Source organism: Acomys minous (assembly GCF_964271855.1).
Source record: "Acomys minous genome assembly, chromosome: 18".
NCBI classification, from domain to species: Eukaryota; Metazoa; Chordata; class Mammalia; order Rodentia; family Muridae; genus Acomys; species Acomys minous.
The window spans coordinates 67,415,893-67,426,768 of NC_140501.1; the positions used below are offsets into that span (position 1 = coordinate 67,415,893).

Genomic DNA, 10,876 nt, shown 5'->3' on the forward strand with positions numbered 1-10,876 from the left:
CAGTTCATTACAGAGAAATGAAAGCCTATTATTTGCAGCAATGTGGATGGAAGATGAAGACACTTTGTTAAGTAAAATAAGCCATGCATGTACAAACATGTTTCCTGTACTCCCTCATGGATGAAAGCTGAAAACATTGGCTTTACAAAAGGTCATAGTTCAATAGTAATTGCTAGAGCCTAGGAAGAAAGAAAAGAGACACTTAGCAGGAAGGATAAGGCTAGTGTTCCCAGGTGTGGTAGGCTGGCGACCCAACACAACTGCTTTTTTTTTTTTTAAAAACAAAGAACTAGAAGAAAGGGTTCTGAAGTTCTCAACACAAAACAATATGGCATGTCAGAAAGGAAAAGCCTGCTGTGATCATTACACACTGTATGCATGTATGATAGTCACACTATGCCTCATAGATATGTAAAATTATGCATCAGTTTAAAAATACAAAGACTTAATCCCAGCACTCGGGAAGCAGAGGCAGGCGGATCGCTGTGAGTTCGAGGCCAGCCTGGTCTACAAAGTGAGTCCAGGACAGCCAAGGCTAACACAGAGAGACCCTGTCTCAAAAAAAAAAAAAAATACAAAGACTGGGGGGGCAGGGCTCAGCCCCCTGCTCATCCAGAGGACCAGAGTTCAGTTACCAACACCAACATCAGGCGACTCACAACTACCCGTAACTCCGTCTCTAGGGCAGCCAATATCTCTGGCTTTTGAAGGTACTTCTAACAAGAACATGCCCCCACATACATACATACATACATACATACATACACACACACACACACACACACACACACACACACACACACATTTAAAATAATAAAAATAAACATTTAAAAATACAGTATGGGGCAGCATGATGGCTCAAAGCTGCTTGCGGCCAGAGCTAAGCTTTCTCCTGGAGACTCACATGGTAGGAAGGAGAGAGCTGACCCTCACAAATTGCTTCTGAACTTCACATGTGCTCGACAGTGTATGTACCATCTCAAAAGACAAACACAATAAAGATGTTTATGGCGCACTCTCTGTACCATTCTCCAGTTCCCATGTAAATGCTGCCACTGGGTCAGTTCCAAGTTCTAAACCCTGCACATGGAACTTGTGAGGGATGTGTAATCACGGGGCACACCCACTCCTACAGGACTAAAAGGACAATAAAGTAACTGAGACTGCTGAGTTTTGGATAGTATTATATTTGTTTACTATGCCTTATTTAATTAAAATATATTTTTGTGTGTGTTTGGGTTTTTTAAAGATGTATTATTATGTATACAATGTTCTCCCTGCACATTGTAGGGAGACATACCCCACATGTCAGAAGAGGGCACCAGATCTCATTATAGATGGTTATGAGCCACCATGTGGTTGCTGGGAATTGAACTCAGGACCTTTGGAAGAGCAGTCAGTGCTCTCAACCTCTGAGTCATCTCTCCAGCCCAGTTAAAATATATTTTAATTGCAAATTGTTATTTTAATGTCTGCTTTGACTTGGCATGGCAGTTCACACCTGTAATTCCAGTACTCAGGGTGCTGAGACAGAAGCATCGTCATGACTGTAAGGTCAGCCTAGGCTACAGAGTGAAACTCGGGCCTAAATTCAGAGTGAAATTCATATATATATATATATGAGAGAGAGAGAGAAAGAGACAGTCAAGACTATTTAAACTGGACGTGGCTGACTTTACTCAGCTAATATAAATTTCTTGGAGAAGAGGAGTTTCTTTTATTTGGAATTTCATTTGTTATCTCTTAGTACTTAGAGAAGTGGAAAGATGAGGAACATTCTCAATTATCAAAAATTGATGAAAGTATCAATATGCTTCTGAGTAAAAGTAGGTGAATGTATTAACCCAACAAAGAAGGGGATGGCAGAAGTTGTAGCTCATCCAAATTGGTTATATTGTTCTTTATCGTTTACTTTCTAAATGTACAGAAATCACTCTTGTTTGCTGCCAAAACAGAAAGTAATGAGGACCTGGGAGATATAGTTCTCACTGGGAAATGTTTCCTGGTGGAACTCCCAAGAGGCAGAAGGGTTGGCTTTGATTTTTGTTTTTAAATCTCTTGGTGTTTTTAATCAAAGAGATCTCGCTGATAACCAGCCCCTTTGAGGATAGAGCAGAGAAGCTGCACTCTGTAAAGAGCCTCCAAGAACATGTCTCACAAATCATAAGTTGGGCCATTGTCTGCCCTGGAAGGTGTTAATCACCTCCCAAAGCACAGCACTAGCGGGAGAGTACACTGAACGCCACCGACCTGGAGGAGAAACCAGACTCCTCCATGTGAATCTGAGGGAAAGTTGTTTCAAACGTCAGAGCAGCTCAAAATAACAGCAAATTCACTCCAAGACTTATTTTTAACAATTCAGCCAAAAGCAATGTTTACCTTTTTAAACCTTCTTTTGAGAACGTCTTCCTCAGTGCACCTGAAGTGAATACATTAGGCTTATTGATTTTTACATTAACGTCGCCTTTTCCAAATTTAGGAACTTCTACTTATTGTTGGTCTCTTTGGAAGGTGCTAAAGCAATAGATGATTCTGGATTCAGCCTCACTATGCAAGCACAGTAGGAGGTAAGGCCCTTAACCCTCTCTCCTAATGAGGCACTTGGTTTATGTAAAAGTCAGTGTCTTCTCTCTAGTGACTTTCCTTAAGAATATTCCCTCTCTATTAACTTAGAATGCAAGGACACCAATAAAATAACCAGATGTCAACAATGTGGCTTCTATCTCCCCACACTGGGCAAGCTCACTTCAGTCTGCTTCTTTTCTGCCTCTAAGCGCAAGCTGCCAGTGTCCTGAAAGGGCTGTTGTCTGAACGTGGCTCTAAAAGCAGACCTGAGCCGGAACGCAATGCTTCATCCAGCAGCCCTCAGCAATGCCTGTCTGCTCATGCAAAAGTGTCCTATGCAAAGTCAACCTCAGGGCAGACTTGCTAAAGAGGCCAACCGCCCCTGATAAACCTAATGCTGTGAAAGGCAAGAAGAGATGTTACACACACAAAGGGCTCAAAGAAAATCAGCCTCCCAGGGAAGGGCCACAGCAAACGGTCCACCCTAGGGTCAACAGGGTCCTGCCCACTGCCCCTTATGTGCTTTGTCCAAGCTACTCTCACTCATTGCAGTACCAGGGACCTCTCCCTTAAAATCCAGACCACACTCCTGAGCCACACTGCTTGTGGTTTTAAATGTCAATTGTGTCAATGATGTTGCCATTCATTTGCTTTAAAGGTATGCTTTTACTGTTAAATCACAGCTGCAGTGTAAGATGGCATTAAACAAACTATTGTTTAAAACAAGAAGTTTTAGAATATATTAGTTAAACTTTTAATGCGTAAAGGCTAGAGGGCAATGCTGAGCGTCTTCAATTGCTCCCCACATAATTATTTTAAATTGTTATTTTATTGTATGTGTATGGGTATTTTTGCATGCATGTATGTCCGTACACCACACGAGTGCCTGGTACCCATAGAGGCCAAAAGGGGGCACTAGATCCCCCCAGAACTAGAGTTACAGACACTGGTTAGCCAATATGTGGGTGCTGAGAATTGAACTTGGGTCTTCTGGTAGAACAGCCAGGAGGCTTAACTGCTGAGCCAGCTCTCCAGCTCCTCACCACATTCCATTTTGAGACAGGGTCCCTCACCGAACCTGGGCTCATCAGATGGCTATACAGCTAACCCACGGGTGCTGGAGGTGAGAACCCTCCTCACCTCTACCCTTCCCACCCTCACTCAGCCCAGGGCTAGCGTTACAAATATGTGCCACCTTGTCCAGCTTTTACATGTGTGCGGGGTCTTATGCTTGTACAGCATGCACTTTACCAACTAAAACATTTCTTTCTCCCCTATGCCCCACACACACACACAATATTTAAATCTTTTAAGTGATGAATCCCAAATTTGTTTTCATGCCTCAGTTTTCATAGACTAAGACTACACAGCCTCAAATGATCAGTAGTCATATAGTGAAATATCACAGGTTAACATTCAACTGCTCTTGGTTGTTATTTCCCCCAATGTTGGCTTCTTTCTTGTCTGTAAAAATGATCAAGACTCCATCCATTCCTAAAACTGATCTCTCTTAATGACTCCATCCATGCTCTCTGCCAGCAGAACACAGGCACTCCCGGAACCCTCTTCCCCTTACCCGGGGGGTCAGACTTCTTCTGGGACCCCAGGAGCCCACACCCAACTCAAAACCACCATTTGGTGCCATCTCTACCCTGAAAAGGACCTTGGACCCACCCCCAATGAGCACCCTCCATCTCTCTACCTACCGTCTGATTTCCTCAGGGCCAGACAAGAAGGAAAGGGTTGGAGGGATCCCCCTCCCAGCAAAGTACTTGGGAAACTGCATGAGTTTCCTGTCTCAGGCTGAATAAACATGTTTTATTCCGTGCAAAGATTCCTAACACATCTAAGTTCATTGTCCGTGAATACCCAAGCAACTGTCTTCTTCATATGGTTGTAGTATGACCGAGTGTTCAGATCATGTTTAGAAACATGTCATTTTCTAAGATGGCATGTGCTGAAACTCCGCCATCTCTTTCTCTTCCAGCCAAACGAGGAGCCACCCACCCTTCCACAGGAAACTAAGGCACCCTCTCCTAAAAACAAGGTAGGAGAAATCTAACTTCATCTCTCTGTGACAAACCCTGAAATTGGCCCTTCTGGGAAGCCTATAAAGTAGGGTGCATTCAGCATTAGTAATTATTGAATGCTATTGTATACATTCATTTTTTCAATAATAGTATGGATAAAATGTATTTGAGGTTTGTGTTTATAAAGAAGAATGTTTTGATAGTATCTCTATGGATCCCTGTGTTAATCTGAGGCTCTCTGTATAATTATCTTTTTTGCTTGTTCATTTGTTTGTCTTTGTTTTAGGCAGGGTCTCTGTATTATGTAGCTCTGAAATTTGCCATGTACACCAGGTTGGCTTTGAACTCCCAGAGATCCACCTGCCTCTGCCTCCCGAGTGCTAGGGTTAAAGGTGTGCACCGGCACCACTGGCTTATAGTTAGCTTTTATTAGGTGTTTTGGTGGTGGTGGTGGTGGTGGGTTTTTGTTTGTTTGTTTTTTGAGACAGGGTCTCTCTGTGTAGCCTTGGCTGTCCTGGACTCCCTTTGTAAACCAGGCTGACCTCAAACTCACAGCAATCTGCCTGCTTCTGCCTCCTGAGTGCTAGGGTTAAAGGCATGCACCACCACATTTGGCAGCTTTTATTAGTTTTACTTTTGTTATGTCTTAAAGTCCAGAAAGTGTAGAGATCAGTAGACTTGTAGGATGTACATGTCTGGAACTAGGGCACAATCCTGATCATGTTCACTTCAGCAATGTGCGTAGATGTGAAATGTTCTCTCTGCAGGAAAGGACAGCTGTGAAGGCAACAGGTATAGTAACTTGCTAGACTACAGTGACCACTATGCCTCACAAAATCATATTGTATGCCTAAAATACAGAGAGCAAAATTAATTTTAGCCAGGCATGGTGATCCATGGTGGTCCATGGCACACTTGGGAGTCTAAGGCAAGAGGATCAAAGTTCCAGATGAGTCTGAACTTAATGAGTCTCCATCTTAAAGGACCAAAATTACTTAAAACACTATAATGGCAGAAAAAAACCTCTTCACCCATAAAATCTGGCACATACCTTAAATAATTCAAGAGACTTTTAGAAATTTTTTATTTTATTTTATTTTATTTTATTTTGCAAACAAGTAACAGGACATGGTGACATATTGCTGTGGCCTCACTATTTTAGGGACCAAGCTAGGAAGACAATTTGAGCCCAGGAATTTTAGATCAACCTTAGCAATAAAACAAGACCACGACCCTCTCCAAAAGGCAAAGTGGGGCTATGTCCTGGACACTTGCCAAACATTTTCAAAGCCCTGGGTTCCATCCACAGCACTGCAAAAGTGAAATAAGGAAACAGAGTGGGCCGGGCAATGGTGGCACACACCTTTAATCCCGGGAGAGGCAGACTGATCCTGCAAATTCAAGGTCAGCCTGGTCTACAGAGTGAGTTCCAGGATAACCAGGTCTACAAAAAGAAACCCTGTATAAAGCAGAGGGGGGGAAGACAGACAGAGACAGAAAGACAGAGAAAAGAAGGAGGAGGAGGAGAAGGAGGAGGAGGAGGAGGAGGAGGAAGAGAAGGAGAAGGAGAAGAAGAAGAAGAAGAAGAAGAAGAAGAAGAAGAAGAAGAAGAAGAAGAAGAAGAAGAAGAAGAAAAAGAAGAAGAAAGAGAGACAGAAGAAGGAAGGAGGGAAGTAGGGACAGACAATTGAACTGTAATGGTTACTCCAATTGTCAGCCCATTGGAATGTGGAGTGACCTAGGCTCTCCTGTGAAGGATTGTCTTATGAGGTGCTGTCTGTGAGGGATTGCACTGGTTAGGTTGAGGTGGAAAGTCCTACACTGAGAGTGGGCAGCACCAAGTGCTGGCCTTCAGTCCTAGTCATCATAAAAAACAGAAAGTCAGTGTGGTGCAAGGAGTAATGGCTCTCTTCTTCTTGGATGAGGACAAAATGTGATCAGCAGCTTCAAGCTCTTGCAGTCTTGATGGCATTTAGTAGTTTGAATGACAGTGTCCCCCATCGTCATGTGTTCGTCATGTTTGTACCTGGCAGCACTGTTTGGATAAGCTTAGGATGTATGGCTTTGCTGGAAGAAGAGTGTCACTGGAAGAAGGCAATGAGCGTTTCAGGGCTTGATGGCACACGCCTTTAATCCCAGCACTGGGGAGGCAGAGGCAGGTATATCTCTGTGAATTTGAAGGCAGCTTGGTCTAAATAGTGAGGTCCAGGTCAGTCAGTGCTACAGAGTGAGATGCTGTCTCAGAAAATAAAAAATAAAAAAGAACCCTGCCATTTCCAGCTGCTCTCTGTTTGTGTTCACAGTACAAGCTCTCAGCTTGCTGTTCAGGCCAGCATGCCTCCCTGCTGTGATGGACATGGACTTTTATCCATCTGGAACCAAAAGGCCAAACAAATCCTTCTATCTTTATCATAGTAGTTTATCACAACAATAGCTAAGTTACTGATACATGTCTGCAGTGTGATGAATTGGCTTAACAATAAGACCTTCTTTTCTTTTTTTCTTTTTTTCTTTTTTTCTTTTTTTCTTTTTTTGATAGAGAGGTTCACTATGTAGTCCTGGAACTCACGATGTAAACCAGGCTGGCCTAGAACCCACGGAGATTTGCCCGCCTTTGCTGCCCAAGTGCTGGGATTAAAGGGGTCAACCACCATGCTTGGCAACCCTTCTTTTCTAAAATTGCATTTGCCAGGGTATTTTATCACAGCAACAGAAAAAGTAACACAAGTACTAAAGGTCAGATCCTATAACGGTCAGTGCTGCTATAATCACACAATCCAAACCAATGGACTCTTTTGGCTGTTTAATACATAAATATTCCTGAGCCAGGAGAACGCACTGATGGGGCCTTGGGCTTTTCTTACACTGAACATGGATTCACACTGCTCGAGGTGCTTCTCGGTCCAGACTGCAGCACAACTGTGAGAAATGCGATTACACAGGATCAGTAGAAGAGGCATGGTTCACATCGTGGGCCAACTGGCCAACAAATATTTCTCAATTACCTTCCAGTTGCCAAGCAATAGGTAGTTGCTACAGATAGATCAATGAACAAAATAGATTCGCTCTTTGCTCTGAAATTATACAGAATAATGAAGTAAACATTTGAGCAAATGTTGCCTTTAAGTTGTACTGCAATCACTTTTTATAATAGGAAATTCTTTTTTTTTTTAATTTATTTATTTAGTATGTATACAGTGTTCCAGCTGCATGTATGCCTGCACACCAGAAGAGGGCACACCAGATCTCATAGATGGTTGGGAGCCACCATGTGGTTGCTGGGAATTGAACTCAGGATCTTTGAAAGAGTAGCCGGTGCTCTTAACCTCTGAGCCATCTCTCCAGCCCCCCATAATAGGAACTCTTATCCCTTCAAAGACCATTGGCTGGGAGAACTCTTCCCAAAAAGGTAGCAGACAAAGAGAATGTTACAGAATAAAAAGGTATTACAATGGATCTATGTGCTCATGGGTGCGAAAGCATGATGCTCTGAGCAGACTGAAGAAGCTTAGACACGGCCAGGACCACATCACAAGAGTCCTGGTAGAATCATCATAGGAAGAGGCAGTGTCTTAGTTAGGGTTACCATGGCTCTGATGAAACACCATGACCAAAAGCAATTTAGGGAAGAAAAGGGTTCATTTACTTACACTTCCAAGTCATCACTCATCGTCCAAGGAAGTCAGAAGAGAAACTCTGGCAGGGCAGGGACCTGGCAGGAGCTGATGCAGAGGCCATGGAGGGGTGCGGCTTACTGGCTTGCTCATCGTGATTTGTTCAACCTGCTTTTTTGTACAACCCAAGACCACAAGCCTATGGATGGCACCACCCACAATGGGCTGGGACCTCCCCCAACAATCATTGGTTAAGAAAATGCCATGTAGACTTGCCTACAGCCATATCTTATGGAGATGTTTTCTCAGTTGAGGCTCCCTCCTCTCTGGTGACTCTAGCTTACGTCAAGTTGACATAGAACTAGCCAGTGCACACATTGTGAAGCAATTAACCTGAAATGAATAAGAAAAATGGAAATTGTGGAGCTATTCTTTCACACTTTTCCAAATCACTGAAATTCACTTCCTTGCGGTTCCTCTTAGGGGCACAGGCCCATTGTATGGTATCTGATTATCCGATTATCCAAATACTTAGGTATTCTTCTTTTAAGTAGTTTCCAATACTTCTGTGTAACATCTCCCAACAACGTCTAGCCATCTGAAAACTAACAAGTCTTGGAGTGCTGTTTTGCCAAAACCTCAGATGTCTGATGCTATGCTGGTTCGTTTTAATTATCAGCTAGACACAATCTCAAATCCCCTGAAAGGGAATTTCAGTTGAGGAGATAGTTTGCCTAGATCTGGTTGCCTTGGGTGTGTCTGCAGGAGACTGTCTTGAAAGCTAATTGTACAGGTTACCCAGTGCACTGTGAGAGGCCCCTTCCCTACAAGGCCGGGAACTGTATAAAAAGTGAGGAGAGCTAGCAGGCGAGTGATCCTGCAAAGTGGGTGCTGTGGTTTCTCTGCACTTGGCAGAGGATGTGAGGTACCTAGTTGCTTGAGTACCTGCCTTGGCTTTCTCAAACTGATTGACTGTAACCCGGAATTGTAAAGTGAAAGAAGCCTTTCCTCCCCTAAGGCTTGTTGTCAGGGTATTTGACCCAGCAACAGAAATTAAAGTAGGCAGATGGCACATGCTTTCCTTCACATTACAGTTCTCTGTTTAATTGCTAAGCTCCCATTCCCAGGCATAAACACTGTCCTACCCCCTCCCCCTACTGCGGTCCCCTTGTCTAACTCCATGATTCCTCGTAGCAGACAAAGACATGAGAAGAAACAGAAACATGTCGCTGGACACTGCGGTGACAGACTTCATCCTCCTGGGCTTGGCTCACCCCCCAAACCTAAGAGCCTTCCTCTTCCTGGTCTTCTTCCTCATTTACGTGCTGACACAGCTGGGGAACCTGCTCATCCTGCTCACTGTGTGGGCTGACCCCAAGCTGCATGCCCGCCCCATGTACATTCTGCTGGCTGTGCTCTCTTTCCTGGATATGTGGCTCTCCTCGGTCATCGTTCCCCGACTTACTTTAAACTTCACCCCCGCCAGCAAGGCTATCCCATTTGGGGGCTGTGTGGCACAACTGTATTTTTTCCACTTCCTAGGCAGCACTCAGTGTTTCCTCTACACCTTGATGGCCTACGACAGGTACCTGGCGATATGCCAGCCTCTTCGCTACCCTGTGCTCATGAACGGGAGGTTATGCACAATCCTAGTGGCTGGCGCTTGGGTGGCTGGCTCCATCCACGGGTCTATTCAAGCCACTCTGACCTTCCGACTGCCCTACTGCGGGCCCAAGCAAGTGGATTACTTCTTCTGTGACATCCCTGCAGTGCTGAGACTGGCCTGTGCTGACACGACCATCAATGAACTTGTGACCTTTGTGGACATTGGGGTGGTGGCTGCCAGTTGCTTCATGTTGATTCTGCTCTCCTACGCCAACATAGTTCATGCCATCCTGAAGATCCGCACCGCTGATGGGAGGAGGCGTGCCTTCTCCACCTGCGGCTCCCATCTCACTGTGGTCACAGTCTACTACGTCCCCTGTATTTTCATCTACCTTCGGGCAGGATCCAAGAGTTCCTTTGATGGAGCGGTTGCTGTATTTTACACAGTTGTCACTCCGTTGCTGAACCCCCTCATCTACACCCTGAGGAACCAGGAAGTGAAGTCTGCCCTCAAGAGACTGAGGTCCGGTAGAGGGAATGCAGATGCAGCTAAGTAGCCACTGGCTCAGGGACCACACACACCACCATCACTGCCATGGTTTTGGCTACTGTTTATGTGACAAATGTCTAATACATAGATAATACTTTAAGATGAAATGAATACAATTTTACTAATTAAAATGCTTCTGATACGTTACAAAATTTCAATAATTTACCTAATTATTTTACTTGTTTCTGACACATTCCTCACGGCAAGGAGGGGGATGTATTTTACACAAATGTCGGTGCTAAGGAGTGAATTACTAGACAGGTTTTGCGGAAACAATGTAATAGGACCTCATTTCCTGCCATCTATTTGCTCCAACCTAACTCCAAAAGCCCTCAGCATTCAGAGTCACTTTGTACAAGGCAAGGCAGATGTGTCCTCTCTGTCATTCAGGCAGGACCTCTTTGGTGCTTTTATGTATCTATCCAGCCTCTCCCTCTTTCCCATGTAGTCACTGAGCAAGGTCAGTCCACTTTACCCCAGGAACATCCCACGGGCTCCGTGTCATTCCATCC

The 10,876-nt window shown here is 44.3% G+C and overlaps 1 protein-coding gene across 1 annotated transcript; it reads left to right on the forward strand.

Moving 5' to 3' along the window:
• Positions 1 to 9,414: 9,414 nt before the first annotated feature.
• LOC311589059 (olfactory receptor 10G2-like) lies at positions 9,415 to 10,371 on the forward strand (the record flags this gene model as incomplete). The annotated part of the gene is made up of 1 exon (XM_084767350.1): positions 9,415 to 10,371. One exon carries the CDS (start codon positions 9,415 to 9,417, stop codon positions 10,369 to 10,371), a length of 957 nt encoding a protein of 318 aa, XP_084623476.1.
• Between the last annotated feature and the right edge of the window lie 505 nt (positions 10,372 to 10,876).